We start from the raw sequence: 19269 nt of genomic DNA on the forward strand, positions 1-19269 counted from the left end.
TCCCGTCGATTCTACACTCAAACAGTTCGTAATATGGTATTGTCCAGTGCCCTACCCTCCCTGGTTGGCTTAAGAGATATGCACCCCTCCCCTCTCCAGATTGATCACAGCTTTTATAGCCTGTCACTCTGTTGACCAGTCTTTACACACACACACACACACACACACATCTGCATTGTTTGTGTGTAACAAAACAATATTCATCTTCATACAATATGGTAGCAGGCTATAGTGCATTAACATAAATCCTAACAAGACCTCCACAAGTCTGGTTCATCCTTGGGAGCAATTTCCAAATGCCTGAAGGTACCAAGTTAATCTGTGCAAACAATAGTACGCAAGTATAAACAGCATGGGACCACGCAGTCGTCATACCGCTCACGAAGGAGACGTGTTCTGTCTCCTAGAGATGAACGTACTTTTGTGCGAAAAGTGCAAATCAATCCCAGAACAACAGCAAAGGACCTTGTGAAGATGCTGGAGGAAACAGGTACAAAAGTATCTACACTGCTCAAAAAAATAAAGGGAACACTTAAACAACACAATGTAACTCCAAGTCAATCACACTTCTGTGAAATCAAACTGTCCACTTAGGAAGCAACACTGATTGACAATAAATTTCACATGCTGTTGTGCAAATGGAATAGACAAAAGGTGGAAATTATAGGCAATTAGCAAGACACCCCCAAAAAAGGAGTGATTCTGCAGGTGGTGACCACAGACCACTTCTCAGTTCCTATGCTTCCTGGCTGATGTTTTGGTCACTTTTGAATGCTGGCGGTGCTTTCACTCTAGTGGTAGCATGAGACGGAGTATACAACCCACACAAGTGGCTCAGGTAGTGCAGCTCATCCAGGATGGCATCAATGCGAGCTGTGGCAAGAAGGTTTGCTGTGTCTGTCAGCGTAGTGTCCAGAGCATGGAGGCGCTACCAGGAGAAAGGCCAGTACATCAGGAGACGTGGAGGAGGCCGTAGGAGGGCAACAACCCAGCAGCAGGACCGCTACCTCCGCCTTTGTGCAATGAGGAGCACTGCCAGAGCCCTGCAAAATGACCTCCAGCAGGCCACAAATGTGCATGTGTCTGCTCAAACGGTCAGAAACAGACTCCATGAGGGTGGTATGAGGGCCCGACGTCCACGGGTGGGGGTTGTGCTTACAGCCCAACACTGTGCAGGACTTTTGGCATTTGCCAGAGAACACCAAGATTGGCAAATTCGCCACTGGCGCCCTGTGCTCTTCACAGATGAAAGCAGGTTCACACTGAGCACATGAGCACATGAGCACTGCTGCCTGCAACATCCTCCAGCATGACCGGTTTGGCGGTGGGTCAGTCATGGTGTGGGGTGGCATTTCTTTGTGGGGCCGCACAGCCCTCCATGTGCTCGCCAGAGGTAGCCTGACTGCCATTAGGTACCGAGATGAGATCCTCAGAGCCCTTGTGAGACCATATGCTGACACATGCACATTTGTGGCCTGCTGGAGGTCATTTTGCAGGGCTCTGGCAGTGCTCCTCATTGCACAAAGGCGGAGGTAGCGGTCTTGCTGCTGGGTTTTTGCCCTCCTACGGCCTCCTCCACGTCTCCTGATGTACTGGCCTGTCTCCTGGTAGCGCCTCCATGCTCTGGACACTACGCTGACAGACACAGCAAACCTTCTTGCCACAGCTCGCATTGATGTGCCATCCTGGATGAGCTGCACTACCTGAGCCACTTGTATGGGTTGTAGACTTTGTCTCATGCTACCACTAGAGTGAAAGCACCGCCAGCATTCAAAAGTGACCAAAACATCAGCCAGGAAGCATAGGAACTGAGAAGTGGTCTGTGGTCACCACCTGCAGAATCACTCCTTTTTTGGGGGTGTCTTGCTAATTGCCTATAATTTCCTTTTGTCTATTCCATTTGCACAACAGTATGTGAAATTTATTGTCAATCAGTGTTGCTTCCTAAGTGGACAGTTTGATTTCACAGAAGTGTGATTGACTTGGAGTTACATTGTGTTGTTTAAGTGTTCCCTTTATTTTTTTGAGCAGTGTATATCCACAGTAGAATGAGTCCTATATCGACATAACCTGAAAGGCCGCTCAGCAAGGAAGAAGCCACTGCTCCATAACCGCCATAAAAATGCCAGACTACAGTTTGCACATGGGGACAATGATCATACTTTTTGGAGAAATGTCCTCTGGTCTGATGAAACAAAAAAAGAACTGTTTGGCCATAATGACCATTGTTAAAAAGGGGGAGGCTTGCCAGCTGAAGAACACCATCCCAACCGTGAAGCACGGGGGTGGCGGCATCATGTCGTGGGGGTGCTTTGCTGCAGGAGGGACTGGTGCACTTCACAAAATATATGGCATCATGAGGAAAGGAAAATTATGTGGATATATTGAAGCAATATCTCAAGACATCAGTCAGGAAGTTAAAGCTTGATCGCAAATGGGTCTTCCAAATGAACAATGACCCCAAGCATACTTCCAAAGTTGTGGCAAAATGGCTTAAGGACAACAAAGTCAAGGTATTGGAGTGGCTATCACAAATCCCTGACCTTAATCCCATAGAAAATGTGTGGGCAGAACTGAAAAAGCATGTGCGAGCAAGGAGGCCTACAAACCTGACTCAGTTACACCAGCTCTGTCAGGAGAAATGGGCCAAAATTCACCCAACTTAATGTAGGAAGCTTGTGGAAGACTACCCGCAACATTTGACCCAAGATAAACAATTTAAAGGCAATGCTACCAAATACTTATTGAGTGTATGTAAACTTCTGACCCACTGGGAATGTGATGAAAGAAATAAAAGCTGAAATAAATAATTCTCTCTACTATTATTCTGACATTTCACATTCCTAATATAAAGTGTTGATCCTAACTGACCTAAAACAGGGAATTTTTACTTGGATTAAATGTCCGGAATTGTGAAGAACTGAGTTTAAATGCATTTGGCTAAGGTGTATGTAAACTTCTGACTTCAACTGTATACCCTTACACAGAACGCACTCCCATGCAAGCACGTGCCTGCATATATGAAATCCTTATCCACAAAACATGCCCATCACCTGATAGACTCTAGCTCTTGTATAACTGTGAATACATAACCAGCTGAACTTGGTGGAGTGTGATAATGTTTTGTGAGGAGGTCTCTGTGGATGAGGATTACTTTCCATTGACTGAAGGATGGGGCTCTCGTACTGGACATTAAGGCACTGAAGACAGATACCCTCATCTGCTCAGATCTCTCTCTCACTGGAACATTTCTGGGCCTTCCTGAGATGGCATTAAGTTTTATTTTTATGACAGGGTAGGCCACCTGTAAAATGAGGCCTGATTCCTGTAGTGTGAGAGGCTATCGTCTGGCTGGGTTAGGGTTATGGCCTGGGTCGGACATAGCGCAGAAAGGGGTGTGACTTGGCCGGATTCGCACAAATTCCGCAAACAGAGTCAGAGGGGATGATGTGGTCAGACAGAACCATACTACTGCAGATCTCCCTCTCCTCTCTTTCTCTCTGTTTCTCTCTTTCTGCATTTCACTCTCTCTCTCTCTCTCTCTCTCTCTCTCGTTCTTACACTTTCTGCCCACTGTCTCTGTCATTGTCAATACAATTTTTTTATTAATGGACCTGCCTGGTAAAATCAAGGTTACAATAAATAAAAAATAAAACTCTCTCAGTTTTTTATATCTTTATTTTTTGTGGTGTTTATCTGTACAGTGTTAATATTAGCACACTCTTAGTCTCAGTAAGAGTTGACACACAATCCAGAGACTTTCCATCATACTGGAATTGAGACATCATGTGCACTGAACTGAACTAATACCTGACACATTGCGTAATCAAAAAGAGCCAAAACCATAATTAACACACTTCCATGGAGGTAAAATTTCCTGGAATCACAGTGAGTGTAACTTGTGAGGAGTTGTGAAAGGAATTTTAAATGGAAAGTCTTTAAACATCCTCATCACCATCATCCTCCTCATCATCCTCATCATCATCACCTTCCTTCTTCCCCTCAGCATCATCCTCCTTCTCCTCTTATTCATCATCATCATCAGCTTCCTCCTTCCCCTCATCCTCATCATCATCATCTTCCTCCTCCTCCCCCTCATCATCTTCCTCCTCCCCCTCCTCATCATCATCATCTTCCTCCTTCCCCTCACCATCCTCATCATCAATATTATTCAATGTCGTTGCATATAGGCTAGTCTAGTTCTTGTGGCAGTTTTGTTTGGCAGTCAAACCTGTGTTGTCAACACACCTCAAGACCATGTCAGGACACTTATCTAAAGCCTAGGCTCGCTTCTCCAGGTCTCAGACGAGATCACTCATTTTGCAGGCATAGCTCACTGAACCACCTCCGTTCCACTTGTACGCAGAGCGACAGATAATCAGAGCAACTATACCAACTAAGCAAATTTGCCCTGCCAATGGAGTCTATAGTCCAGTCAAGTCTTTATCAGACTGACTCAACTCCTACCGAGAATGACTCAACTCTTACCGAGAATGACTCAACTCTTACCGAGAATGACTGAACTCTTACTGAGAATGACTCAACTTCTACTGAGAATGAATCAACTTGTACTGAGTAATCAAACAATCTTTGGAAAGGGTTCTTTATAGCACCATACAGGTTCCATTTAGAACCTTATGAGCATGGTTCTTTATTTAACCTTAAAAAAAAGGTTCTATATAGCACCGCTATGGTTACAATCCAAAGAACCCTAATTTGGCACTATACAGAACCATTTTATTTGTGTGTATTCTCTCCTCTGTCTCTCTGTTCTGACTGTCTCTACCCTCTACTCTCTCTTAAGAAAGTGTCAATCAAACAACACTGTGGACAAACATCACTTTGCATCACCTTAATGTAACCGATGTGAAATGGCTAGCTAGTTAGCAGGGTGCACGCTAATAGCGTTTCAATCGGTGACTTCACTCGATCTGAGTCCTTGAAGTAGTTGTTCCCCTTGCTCTGCAAGGGCCGTGGCTTTTGTGGAGCGATGGGTAACGATGCTTCGTGGGAGGCAGTTGTTGATGTGTGCAGAGGGTCCCTGGTTCAAGCCCAGGTAGGGGCGAGGAGAGGGACAGAAGCTATACTGTTACATTAACAAGAGTTTATATAGAAGGTTTATCACTACAGTTCCTATGTTATACAACCATATACATTTAATATGTGCAATAAAGCTTAGTTACTGTGTGCACAATCAACCCGTGCCTTAAAATCCCTCAGTGTTCACTGCCATTAATTTAAGGTGGGCAATCCCTTGGTGGATGTTTCCTTCTATCGCCCTTTATTTGTTGCTAAATGATTGTGAGTAATTACTCTCAAGGTCCTCCCTTGGCCAACCCTACAAAGTTATAAACTGCTATGTCACGATTGTAAAATTACAGGGATTGGGACGATATCACGGCCCCACTCACAGTAATAGTATGATAAAGACTGGACTGAACTATAGACTCCATTGGCAGGAAACATTGACATGCTTGACCTGGTTGCTCTTACTATCTGTAGCTCTGGGTGCAAGTGGAGCGGAGGTGCTTCAGTGAACTATGCTCGCATGATGAGTGATCTTGACCCGAGCCTAGGCTTTAGCTCTGTGGAATAGCATGGTCTTGAGGTGTACAACCCAGGTTTGACTGCCAGGTGGTGAGTCCAGACTGCTAGAGTCGCCAAACAAAACGACCACAAGAACTAGACCAGCCTATATGCAAGAACATCTAATAATATTGATGATGAGGATGATGATGAGGGGAAGGAGGAAGATGGTGATGATAAGGGGGAAGAGGAAGATGATGAGGATGTTTAAAGACTTTCCACATAAAATTCCTTTTATAACTCATCACTAGTTACATTCCCAGGTTCTTCATAACCATCACTGATGATAGAAAATGTGCTTCCAGGAAGCTTTACCTCCATGGAAGTTTGTTAAGAATGCCTTGGTCTCTTTTTGATTATGCAAAGTGTCAAGTATTAGTTCAGTTCAGTGCACATGATGTCTCAATTATAGTATGATGTGAAGTCTCTGGAATATGTAAGGACAGGTTTACAGTAAAACTTGAGTTCTAGGAAGTAGTCCACATTGCAGAATAAAGTTGGTGTACGTTACAGTGAAAGGGTGGTTACCCTAGTTGCCTTGGAGACGAGGCCGGGGGGTGGAGCCCGCGCTCGGGAAACTGCCTTTAAATAAATGCTGGGAGTGAGAAGTTTTACACAGTTTCATTTGGATTCTATTCGGGAACTACTGACAGTAGTAACGGCGTAAACTACCACGAACCGGCCATCGCCTTGAACAGTATCCATTTGGACAAGACAATCAGAACCATGTGTGGTAAGGTCAGATAGAGCTACATCTTTTACTGTGCATCATGTAACTGGCAATCTGGATTGTCTAATCAGGAGACAGATTACGCATTATGCAAAAACATGACGGTAGTTTAGCCTAGGCTATTACTATTATTGGAATCTGACAAAATGATTATGTATGTTGTTATTGTAGGCTTTTTTAAACCAGTCCGTTCAGACAGTTTGAGTATGTGCGTCACTGAATGCTGAATGAGGTGACATCCTTGTAGGCAATTTACATGTCAGTGCAGGTATTTTTTTATATCTAAATATACACCTCGATTCAATGTAATAGAGTTCAGCTGTGGTCCCCAGTACAATATATTGGTGGGACTCTGATCCTCCCGCCATAGATAACATACTTCTTCCATGCATCCTGAATGGGACGTTGAGCTGCTACGTGTCAATGTACCTCCTTGGGGTAGGCCTGTCAATGACAGCTCAGCATTGTATTGTGAGCAGGTTATGATGATACACATCGATGTGATATTATCAGCCCATGGAGCAAAATCCTCAAATGTCCAAGTTTTGGTAAAACAAAACGTAGCCTATGCTTAAAGATGTAGGTATCACCCGAGTCGTTGGATTCTAGGCCTACGCACATTTCTGCTGCTGAAATATGACTATGTATTATCATGAAAATGTAGGATTGTTTAAGCAATAATGCATGAGGGGGTGTGGTATATGGCCAATATACCACGGCTGAGGGCCTTTCTTAAGCACGACGCAACACGGAGTGCCTGGACACAGCCCTTAGCGGTGGTATATTGGCCACATTTCACAAACCCCGATGTGCCTTATTGCTATTATAAACTGGTTACCAACGTAATTAGAGCAGTAAAAATACATGTTTTGTCATACCCGTGATATATGGTCTGATATACCACGTCTGTCAGCCAATCACCATTCAGGTCTCGAATGAACAAGTTTATAAATACTATTAAATACTTTTAGTTTAATAGTAATTATTTTGCCCCGAGGTGAGAAGGTCGGCCAGTTTACTTTTCTCAGCAACTCTTAGAAAAAATGATGCTATCTAGAACCTAAAAGTTTTTTTCGGCTGTCTGTCTCTTTTCGGCGGTCTATGTCTCTGTCTCTATCTTTATGTCTCTATGTCTCTATATCTATGTCTCTGTCTCTATATCTATGTCTCTATGTCTCTATCTTAACGTCTCTATGTCTCTATCTTTATGTCTCTTTGTCTCTATCTCTCTGTCTCTATATCTATGTCTCTTTGTTTCTATCTCTCTGTCTGTCTCTATGTCACTATCTCTATGTCTCTATATCTATGTCTCTGTCTCTATATCACTATCTTTATGTCTCTATCTCTATGTCTCTATCTTTATGTCTCTATGTCTCTATCTTTATATCTCTATGTCTCTATGTCTCTATGTCTCTATCTCTCTATGTCTCTGTCTCTATATCTCTGTCTCTATCTTTATGTCTCGTTGTTTCTATCTCTCTGTCTCTATATCTATGTCTCTATTACTCTATTTCGCTATCTCTATGTGTCTGTCTCTATATCTGTAACCATGTCTCTATCTTTATGTCTCTGTCTATGTCTCTGTCTTTATGTCTCTATCTTTGTCTCTATGTCTCTGTCTCTTTATGTCTCTATCCCTATATCGCTATGTCTCTGTCGCTATGTCTCTATATCTATGTCTCTATATCTCTGTCTCTATGTCTCTATCTCTATATCTCTGTCTCTATGTCTCTATCTCTATGTCTCTGTCTCTGTCTCTATCTTTATGTCTCTATCTTTATGTCTCAATCTCTGTCTCTATATTTCTGTCTATATGTCTATATTTACGTCTCTGCCTATATGTCTATGTCTCTATGTCTCTATCTTTATATCTATATGTCTCTGTCTCTATGCCTCTGTCTCTATCTCTATCTTTATGTCTCTGTCTCTATCTCTACATCTCTGTCTCTATGTCTCTGTCTCTTTCTCTATGTCTCTGTTTCTTTCTATATATCTATGTCTGTATGTCTCTATCTCTATATCTATGTTCGTATGTCTCTCGCTATGTCTCTATCTCTGTCTCTATTTTTTGTCTCTGTTTCTATCTCTCTGTCTGTATGTCTCTGTCTCTATGTCTCTATGTCTCTGTCTCTATCTTCATGTCTCTATGTCTCTGTCTCTATCTTCATGTCTCTATGTCTCTGTCTCTATGCCTCTGTATCACTTGCTGTCTCTGGGTCTCTCTCTCTCTCTCTCTCTCTCTCTCTCTCTCTCTCTCTCTCTCTCTCTCTCTCTCTCTCGGTCTCTCTCTCTCTGTCTCTCTCTTTCTCACACTTGGCTTCATTGTAGGGATCTTTGCCTACCTGAATTACTGTGTGCCTCGCACCAGAAAGGAGATATTTGAGACGCTGGTGAAGGGACTGCGGAGGCTGGAGTACAGAGGCTATGATTCAGCAGGTAAATAAATAAATATGTTTTATTTTTGCAGTTACATTTTTGCAGTGAAATGTGTTTTTTTTACACGGTCAGTCATAGTAGTACAGCACCCCTAAAGCAAATTGGGGTTAAGTGCCTTGTTCAAGGGCACATCGACAGATCTGTCACCTTGTCGGCTTGGGTATCACCCTGAACACACACACACACACACACACACACACACACACACACACACACACACACACACACACACACACACACACACACACACACACACACACACACACACACACACACACACACACACACACACACTATTAATGTATCCAGCCTTACTGTGTAACTGTACAGACAGTTTAAGGCTTATAGCACAACTCAACTCATGGTAAAGCACTATTACATCATTAAACCCTAAGGACTACTGATTTCTGCCCTGTGTGCTTCGGGCGAGTTAGACAGTATTTGTACATGCTCTGTGTGATCATACTGAAGGTATGGTATCTAATCACTTACAAGGCAGCTGAAAGCTGCCAGTTGCTGTCAGTTATAGATCATCCTGATGAGTGCTTTGTAGATCTAGGTCCAGGAATCAGGGCTAAGTTGACACACAGGTAGGACAGGTAAGATGAGTTGGGGTGTGGACATCTGATTACATGCTCCGTCTGAAACTGGTGTGGACACTCCATCTAGCTCTAATACCTCTAATACCATTACTTCTACTATCTGTTCATAGCTACAGCTAGGGGTTGATTTGGGACAGGGCATCGGTCAGCAACGCTCAGATAAGTCTGAGTGTGAACTTATAACAGAGAAGGTAGTAGTAGAGAGCCCTCGTGAGGAGAGAATCTGTAGCCTTTAGTTCTATTCTAAGCCTCACCGTGCACCAATGATATCTGCCTCACTGGTATTTACTATTGCTTTGGCATTCCTCGAATGGCATATTCCAGAGTACACAGACACGCATGAACCCCCCAACCCCCCCATGTTTGTTTATCCTGGAACACAGCCCCTTTCATGGCCGGTAAAACCCATATGCTACACACACACACACAGTCATTACCTGTCATTCTATGTGAGCTGGTTAACATTCACAGGGATTCCACAGTAATCAGCTGGTTAATATTCACAGGGGTTCCACAGTAATCAGCTGGTTAATATTCACAGGGGTTCCACAGTAATCAGCTCTTTGCCCTAAATTAACAACTTAACTCTTCCCCTAATGATTTCAGGGAAGATCATTCAATCACGTTAAAGGGTTTTAAATGGATTAGGATTTGTAGTCTTTCAAACAAGCTTTCACATTGTCATGACTATTGTCTCAGTTAAAGTTGACCTGATTCATTGACTGGCCCTGCAGCCTATTAGCCAGCTAATATAGCCTGCATTGATGATGATTGGTTTAAGGTTGATATTGGTATAGATTTGCCTTGTTTCTCTGGTTTCAGGCATCGCTGTGGACGGCAACAAGAAGACAACGACAGAAGACAACAGCAACATTGTTCTCATCAAGAAGAAAGGCAAAGTGAAGGCCCTGGATGAAGAGCTCTACAGTAGGTCTCATGACTACCTGCATCCATCACATTCCTGTTGTCCAGCGTCAGTATTATGTGTTTATAAAGTATTCTATAGTCTGTAGCTCTCTCTCTTCTTGGTAACTCCTCTGTCCTTCTACCTCAGGACCCTTCCAGTTTACTTCCCTTCTTCTTTGCCATAACTAATACCTCTCTAATGAAAGAGGTGACAGTGTAGGGTTACGGTAAGGGTAGCCTCTGCTGAGTCCCCAACAACCGGATGTTCCGGTTTTCAGGGGAAATGAAAAGAGAGCGTGTGACGTGACTTCCGTTTTTCGACGTTAACAAGGCGACACAACAGAGTTTCTAAACCTACGTACTATACTGTCTCTGGCGACACTCCTTCTTAACTCCTCCTCCACATTTACTGGATTGGTTGAACAGTGCTGAAGAGAACCTCCCCCGACAGTTTTTTTTCCTTCTCGTCAAGACCAGTATGTAGGGGATCTAGTCTCAGGCCTTTCTTTTACACCTGCTACATTAGGTAATGCTTAAAGGTTGAATTACACTTCTGTAGTCCTCTGTCAGCTTCACCCTTTATCACAGTGCTTTATAATGCACCTTTATTGACCGATGCAATGTTTCTCCCTTTCATGTTACTGTTCAGTCATTGCCATACATGTAAAATGACATGCTCTGATCTTGATGTGTCTTGTGAGCAGAGAAAGACGGCATGGATCTGGAGGTGGAGTTGGACACACACTTTGGCATTGCTCACACACGCTGGGCCACACACGGTGAACCCAGTGCCCTCAACAGCCATCCCCAGCGCTCCGACAAGAACAACGGTAACACACTGCACACACATACGCACACACACACACACACATACGCACACATGCCATACATACAGTTGCAAGAATACGTTTGTGAACCTTTTGGAATTGCCTGGATTTCTGCGTTGATTACTCATAAAATGTGGTCTGATCTTCATCAAAGTCACAATAATAGACAAACACAATCTGATTAAACTAATAACACACAAACAGATGTACTTTTCACATTTTTATTGAAGACATTGAGTAATCATTCATAATGCAGGCTGGAAAAAGTATGTGAACCCTTGAATTTAGTAACTTGTAGATCCTCCTTTAGCAGCAACAACCTCCACCAAACATTTACTGTAGCTGCTTATAAGACTTGCACAACGTTGAGGAGGAATTTTGAACCATTCCTCCCTACAAATCTGTTTCAGTTGATCAATATTTCTGGGTTGTCTTGATTGCACAGCCCTCTTCAAGTCATGCCACAGCATCTCAATTGGGTTAAGGTCAGGACTCTGACTTGGCCATTCCAAAACACACATTTTCTTCCTTTCAGTAATTCTTTAGTTGATTTACTTGTGTGCTTTGTGTTATTGTATTGTTGCATCACCCAACCTCTCTTAAGCTTGAGGTCATAGACTGCTGCCCTGACATTCTCCTGTAAAATGTCTTGATACACTTTTGAATTCATTGTTCTCTCAATGATTGCAAGGTGTCCAGCCCCTGAGGAAGCAAAGCAGCCACAAACCATGATGCTCCCTCCACCATACTTCACAAATGGGATGAGTTTTTGGTGTTGGTGTGCAGTGCCCTTTTTCCTACACATAGCATTGTGCATTTTTCCCAAAAAAGTTCAACTTTTGTCTCATCTGTTCACAGCACATTTTCCCAGAAGCATTGTGGAACATCCAGGTGGTCTTTGGCAGAGTTGAGACGTGCCGTAATGTTGTTTTAGACAGCAGTGGTTTCCTTCGTGGTGTCCTTCCACGAACACCATTGTTGTTCAGTGTTTTTCTGATAGTGGACACATCAACACAGACTATTGTTGTTTGTAGAGTTTTCTGGAAGTCTTTGCTGTTACTCTTGGGTACTTTCTCACCTCTTTCAGGATGGCCCTTTGTACTCTTTGAGAGATCTTCGCAGGACACCCACTCCTAGGGAGAGTAGCAACAGTCATGAATCTTCTCCATTTGTAGACATGTTGTCTTACTGTGGATTGATGAACACCAAGGTCTTTAGCAATGCTAATGTAACCTTTTCCAGCTTCGTGCATCTCTATAATGCGTCTTCTAAGGTCCTTTGAAAGTTTGGGATCGAGGCATGGTACACACTAACCAATCATTCTGGAGAAGAACAGATTTGTTAGTAACCAGGTTTTGTGTGGCTTTATTTAAAGGGCAGGGCACCTGTGCAACCCACACCTCATATCTCATCTCCTTAATTGAAACACCTGACTCCAAATAGCTTTTGGAGGTTCACTTACTTTTTCCATCCTGCACTGAGAAGGATTACTCAATGTCTTCAATAAAAATCTGTTTGTGTGTTATTAGTTTAGTCAGATTGTGTTTGTCTATTATTGCGACTTAGATAAAGATCATACCACATTTTATGAGTAATCAATGCAGAAATCCAGGCAAACAGACAGGCGAGGCAGACAGACAGATGCCAGGCAGACAGACAGAGGCCAGGCAGACAGACAGAGGCCAGGCAGACAGACAGAGGCCAGGCAGACAGACAGAGGCCAGGCAGACAGACAGAGGCCAGGCAGACAGACAGAGGCCAGGCAGACAGACAGAGGCCAGGCAGACAGACAGAGGACGGCCAGACAGACGGCCAGACAGACAGAAGACAGAGGCCAGATAGACAGGTTCTACTTCAGTTGGCCATAGCCATGTCCTTCCTGAGGCACACATTATCATATTACACATATTTTGTACCGTATCATTAATGTATTCTCTCTCTCTCTTTTCCCCAGAGTTTGTTGTCATCCACAATGGTATCATCACCAACTACAAAGAGTTAAAGAAGTACCTGGTAAGTCCTACCCTACCCCTCCACTCCCCAGTATTTATTTCTGTAATTTCACTCTATTTCAGTATCAAGGCTGTTTTGGGTCAAACCCTTGGTTATGGTCTGAGATATGATCAGAAGTGTTATAGGGTTTCAAGCCTTCTGTCATGCGAAGCTTTGCCTTTGACGATCTTAGGCCTGGGCCCTTTGTGTAGGGCTTTTTGACTGTTGCACTATTCCACACAAATGCAAGTGAATTGAAATGGCATTGACAAAGTGGCAATGGGCAATGTTTACTTTAGGCAGAAGTCGTACATAGGCTATGTAGAAATCCTACAGCGTTTGTTCTTCTCCCCTCTACATTGTGGACTTCACAGCGTGAGCAGCGCAAGTGATTTAAATAAGGAAGCGAGTTCGTAAAATCGGAAAGTATGTATCGAAGAAATGGTTTTCAATATGAACTTTATATGTCCGAACTCATCACTTGGGCTCTCCAAAAATAATATGCTCGCTGTGATAGAACATTTATTTTGATTGCCGATTACAGCTGTAGCAGGCTAGCTCTCTCTCCCGCCTCCATTTTAATCCACTCCTCTTTCAAGTGCCACACAAGCAGGCTGTCCTGAATAGTTACTTATAGCTACCGCTACTGGTATTACTAGTTGCCACTCCTTATTATTGTGGCATATAATGTTCATACCTATCCCATTGCAACTACACTGAGTATAAAAAACATGAAGAACTCTTTCCATGATATAGACTGACCAGGTGAATCCAGGTGAAAGTTAGGATCCCTTATTAATGACACTTACAATAAACATACACCAGTGAAATTTGCTGGGAAAATAGCACTGTTTCTGCCCTAGCCATGACTGTACTATACATGCTGTAAACCACAAAGGGACAAGCCAAATTGTGAACCACACCCTTCTCAAGAACGTACTCTGATGTTCTTTACTCCGGTCTTTTCCCCCATTTGACCATATCTCAGCTATTACCAATGTTATCAGTAATTACTTGCAATTGATGTATCATAAGCAGTTGATATGCTATAACAATAAGTCAATAAGGTATGTACTACTTTATTTTGTCACTGTGTCCTGTCTCACTGGTTTCTTGTGGCAAGTGAAGTCTCAATAAATACTAAAATACACTGAGTATGCAAAACATCTCTTTCAATGACATAGACTGACCAAGTGAATCTGGGTGAAAGCTATGATCCCTTATTGATGTCACTTGTTAAATTCACTTCCATCAGTGTAGATGAAGGGGAGGAAACAGGTTAAAGAATACTTTTTAAGCCTTGAGACAATTGAGACATGTATTATGTATGTGTGTCATTCAGAGGGTGAATGGTTATGACAAACGATTTACATGCCTTTGAGCAGGGTATGGTAGACGGTGCCAGGTGCAATGGTTTGGGCCAAGAACTGCAATACTGGTGGGTTTTCCAACAGAGGAGTTGTTAGTCCAGAAGAGTTGTTAGTCTAGAGGAGTTGTTAGTCTAGATGAGTTGTTAGTCTAGATGAGTTGTTAATCTAGAGGAGTTGTTAGTCTAGAGGAGTTGTTAGTCTAGAGGAGTTGTTAATCTAGAGGAGTTGTTAGTCTAGAGGAGTTGTTAATCTAGAGGAGTTGTTAGTCTAGAGGAGTTGTTAATCTAGAGGAGTTGTTAGTCTAGAGGAGTTGTTAGTCTAGAGGAGTTGTTAGTCTAGAGGAGTTGTTAGTCTAGAGGAGTTGTTATGCTAGAGGAGTTGTTAGTCTAGAGGAGTTGTTAGTCTAGAGGAGTTGTTCTGCTAGAGGAGTTGTTAGTCTAGAGGAGTTGTTAGTCTAGAGGAGTTGTTAGTCTAGAGGAGTTGTTAGTCTAGAGGAGTTGTTAGTCTAGAGGAGTTGTTAGTCTAGAGGAGTTGTTAGTCTAGAGGAGTTGTTAGTCTAGATGAGTTGTTAGTCTAGATGAGTTGTTAGTCTAGTAGAGTTGTTATGCTAGAGGAGTTGTTAGTCTAGAGGAGTTGTTAGTCTAGAGGAGTTGTTAGTCTAGAGGAGTTGTTAGTCTAGAGGAGTTGTTAGTCTAGAGGAGTTGTTAATCTAGAGGAGTTGTTAGTCTAGAGGAGTTGTTAGTTTAGAGGAGTTGTTAGTCTAGAGGAGTTGTTAGTCTAGAGGAGTTGTTAGTCTAGAGGAGTTGTTAGTCTAGAGGAGTTGTTAGTCTAGAGGAGTTGTTAGTCTAGAGGAGTTGTTATGCTAGAGGAGTTGTTCTGCTAGAGGAGTTGTTCTGCTAGAGGAGTTGTTAGTCTAGAGGAGTTGTTAGTCTAGAGGAGTTGTTAGTCTAGAGGAGTTGTTAGTCTAGAGGAGTTGTTAGTCTAGAGGAGTTGTTCTGCTAGAGGAGTTGTTCTGCTAGAGGAGTTGTTAGTCTAGAGGAGTTGTTAGTCTAGAGGAGTTGTTAATCTAGAGGAGTTGTTAGTCTAGAGGAGTTGTTCTGCTAGAGGAGTTGTTAGTCTAGAGGAGTTGTTAGTCTAGAGGAGTTGTTAGTCTAGAGGAGTTGTTAGTCTAGAGGAGTTGTTAGTCTAGAGGAGTTGTTAGTCTAGAGGAGTTGTTAGTCTAGAGGAGTTGTTAGTCTAGAGGAGTTGTTAGTCTAGATGAGTTGTTAGTCTAGATGAGTTGTTAGTCTAGTAGAGTTGTTATGCTAGAGGAGTTGTTAGTCTAGAGGAGTTGTTAGTCTAGAGGAGTTGTTAGTCTAGAGGAGTTGTTAGTCTTGAGGAGTTGTTAGTCTAGAGGAGTTGTTAATCTAGAGGAGTTGTTAGTCTAGAGGAGTTGTTAGTTTAGAGGAGTTGTTAGTCTAGAGGAGTTGTTAGTCTAGAGGAGTTGTTAGTCTAGAGGAGTTGTTAGTCTAGAGGAGTTGTTAGTCTAGAGGAGTTGTTAGTCTAGAGGAGTTGTTATGCTAGAGGAGTTGTTCTGCTAGAGGAGTTGTTAGTCTAGAGGAGTTGTTAATCTAGAGGAGTTGTTAGTCTAGAGGAGTTGTTATGCTAGAGGAGTTGTTCTGCTAGAGGAGTTGTTAGTCTAGAGGAGTTGTTAGTCTAGATGAGTTGTTAGTCTAGAGGAGTTGTTCTGCTAGAGGAGTTGTTAATCTAGATGAGTTGTTAGTCTAGAGGAGTTGTTCTGCTAGAGGAGTTGTTAGTCTAGAGGAGTTGTTAGTCTAGAGGAGTTGTTAGTCTAGAGGAGTTGTTCTGCTAGAGGAGTTGTTAGTCTAGAGGAGTTGTTAGTCTAGAGGAGTTGTTAGTCTAGAGGAGTTGTTAGTCTAGATGAGTTGTTAGTGTAGAGGAGTTGTTAGTCTAGAGGAGTTGTTAGTCTAGAGGAGTTGTTAGTCTAGAGGAGTTGTTAGTCTAGATGAGTTGTTAGTCTAGATGAGTTGTTAGTCTAGTAGAGTTGTTATGCTAGAGGAGTTGTTAGTCTAGAGGAGTTGTTAGTCTAGAGGAGTTGTTAGTCTAGAGGAGTTGTTAGTCTAGAGGAGTTGTTAGTCTAGAGGAGTTGTTAATCTAGAGGAGTTGTTAGTCTAGAGGAGTTGTTAGTTTAGAGGAGTTGTTAGTCTAGAGGAGTTGTTAGTCTAGAGGAGTTGTTAGTCTAGAGGAGTTGTTAGTCTAGAGGAGTTGTTAGTCTAGAGGAGTTGTTAGTCTAGAGGAGTTGTTAGTCTAGAGGAGTTGTTAGTCTAGAGGAGTTGTTAATCTAGAGGAGTTGTTAGTCTAGAGGAGTTGTTAGTTTAGAGGAGTTGTTAGTCTAGAGGAGTTGTTAGTCTAGAGGAGTTGTTAGTCTAGAGGAGTTGTTAGTCTAGAGGAGTTGTTAGTCTAGAGGAGTTGTTAGTCTAGAGGAGTTGTTAGTCTAGAGGAGTTGTTAGTCTAGAGGAGTTGTTAATCTAGAGGAGTTGTTAATCTAGAGGAGTTGTTAGTCTAGAGGAGTTGTTAGTCTAGATGAGTTGTTAGTCTAGATGAGTTGTTAGTCTAGAGGAGTTGTTAGTCTAGAGGAGTTGTTAGTCTAGAGGAGTTGTTAGTCTAGATGAGTTGTTAGTCTAGATGAGTTGTTAGTCTAGTAGAGTTGTTATGCTAGAGGAGTTGTTAGTCTAGAGGAGTTGTTAGTCTAGAGGAGTTGTTAGTCTAGAGGAGTTGTTAGTCTAGAGGAGTTGTTAGTCTAGAGGAGTTGTTAGTCTAGAGGAGTTGTTAATCTAGAGGAGTTGTTAGTCTAGAGGAGTTGTTAGTTTAGAGGAGTTGTTAGTCTAGAGGAGTTGTTAGTCTAGAGGAGTTGTTAGTCTAGAGGAGTTGTTAGTCTAGAGGAGTTGTTAGTCTAGAGGAGTTGTTAGTCTAGAGGAGTTGTTATGCTAGAGGAGTTGTTCTGCTAGAGGAGTTGTTAGTCTAGAGGAGTTGTTCTGCTAGAGGAGTTGTTAGTCTAGAGGAGTTGTTAGTCTAGAGGAGTTGTTAGTCTAGAGGAGTTGTTAGTCTAGAGGAGTTGTTAGTCTAGAGGAGTTGTTAGTCTAGAGGAGTTGTTAGTCTAGAGGAGTTGTTAGTCTAGATGAGTTGTTAGTCTAGATGAGTTGTTAGTCTAGTAGAGTTGTTATGCTAGAGGAGTTGTTAGTCTAGAGGAGTTGTTAGTCTAGAGGAGTTGTTAGTCTAGAGGAGTTGTTAGTCTAGAGGAGTTGTTAGTCTAGAGGAGTTGTTAATCTAGAGGAGTTGTTAGTCTAGAGGAGTTGTTAGTTTAGAGGAGTTGTTAGTCTAGAGGAGTTGTTAGTCTAGAGGAGTTGTTAGTCTAGAGGAGTTGTTAGTCTAGAGGAGTTGTTAGTCTAGAGGAGTTGTTAGTCTAGAGGAGTTGTTATGCTAGAGGAGTTGTTCTGCTAGAGGAGTTGTTAGTCTAGAGGAGTTGTTAATCTAGAGGAGTTGTTAGTCTAGAGGAGTTGTTATGCTAGAGGAGTTGTTCTGCTAGAGGAGTTGTTAGTCTAGATGAGTTGTTAGTCTAGAGGAGTTGTTCTGCTAGAGGAGTTGTTCTGCTAGAGGAGTTGTTAGTCTAGAGGAGTTGTTAGTCTAGAGGAGTTGTTATTCTAGATGAGTTGTTAGTCTAGAGGAGTTGTTCTGCTAGAGGAGTTGTTCTGCTAGAGGAGTTGTTCTGCTAGAGGAGTTGTTAGTCTAGAGGAGTTGTTAGTCTAGAGGAGTTGTTATTCTAGAGGAGTTGTTAGTCTAGAGGAGTTGTTAGTCTAGAGGAGTTGTTAGTCTAGAGGAGTTATTATGCTAGAGGAGTTGTTCTGCTAGATGAGTTGTTCTGCTAGAGGAGTTGTTCTGCTAGAGGAGTTGTTCTGCTAGAGGAGTTGTTAGTCTAGAGGAGTTGTTCTGCTAGAGGAGTTGTTCTGCTAGAGGAGTTGTTCTGCTAGAGGAGTTGTTCGTCTAGAGGAGTTGTTCGTCTAGAGGAGTTGTTAGTCTAGCTAAAGGTCCATCTGGGAGTGCTGCTTCAGTAAGCTTGTGACATTCATTCTGATCCCCACCCTCTTTAAGAACTCCAAGGGCTACGAGTTTGAGTCTGAGACGGACACAGAGGTCATCCCTAAACTGATCAAATATGTTTACGACAACCGTGAGAGAGACGACTTGTCCTTCTCTACTCTGGTGGAGAGGGTCGTTCAACAGCTGGTGAGTACTGGGACACCTCAACACTGTGCTAATATGTTATTACTATGGTGGTACTAAGTAATGTACTACTACTACTACTGCTACTCTACTACTACTACTATTGCTGCTACCCTACTACGACTACTACTATTGCTGCTACTACTGTTAATTCTACTGCTACTACTATTACTACTACTATTACTATTATTACTCTGCTACTACTACTCTACTACTACTGCTACTACTGCTGCTACTGCTGCTACTACTACTGCTGCTACTACTGCTACTACTACTACTGCTACAATTATTACTACTACTACTACTACTACTGCTACATTTATTACTACTACTTCTACCACTACAATTATTACTACAACTACTGCTGCCAATGGTGCTACTACTACTGCTACTACTACTACTACTACTACTACTACTACTACGACTACTGCTGCTGCCAATGGTGCTACCACTACTACTACTACTACTACTTTTACTACTACTACTACTACTGCTGCTGCTGCTGCTGCTGCTGCTGCTACTACTACTACTATTATTAC

At 42.4% G+C, this 19269-nt stretch overlaps 1 protein-coding gene across 2 annotated transcripts in view; it reads left to right on the forward strand.

The window, feature by feature from the left end:
* The first annotated feature begins 6200 nt into the window (after nt 1–6200).
* Nucleotides 6201–19269, forward strand: part of LOC129827822 (glutamine--fructose-6-phosphate aminotransferase [isomerizing] 2-like) — a 35360-nt gene continuing 22291 nt past the window's right edge. For both annotated transcript variants that reach the window (XM_055889025.1, XM_055889026.1), the window contains exons 1-6: nt 6201–6319; nt 8645–8752; nt 10177–10281; nt 10965–11090; nt 13042–13100; nt 18599–18733. In XM_055889025.1, coding sequence (XP_055745000.1) covers nt 6313–6319; nt 8645–8752; nt 10177–10281; nt 10965–11090; nt 13042–13100; nt 18599–18733 — 540 coding nt within the window. In that variant the 5' untranslated portion in view covers nt 6201–6312. The remainder of the gene's footprint in view (nt 6320–8644; nt 8753–10176; nt 10282–10964; nt 11091–13041; nt 13101–18598; nt 18734–19269) is intronic.

Source organism: Salvelinus fontinalis, chromosome 29 (genome assembly GCF_029448725.1).
Source record: "Salvelinus fontinalis isolate EN_2023a chromosome 29, ASM2944872v1, whole genome shotgun sequence".
Lineage (NCBI taxonomy): Eukaryota > Metazoa > Chordata > Actinopteri > Salmoniformes > Salmonidae > Salvelinus > Salvelinus fontinalis.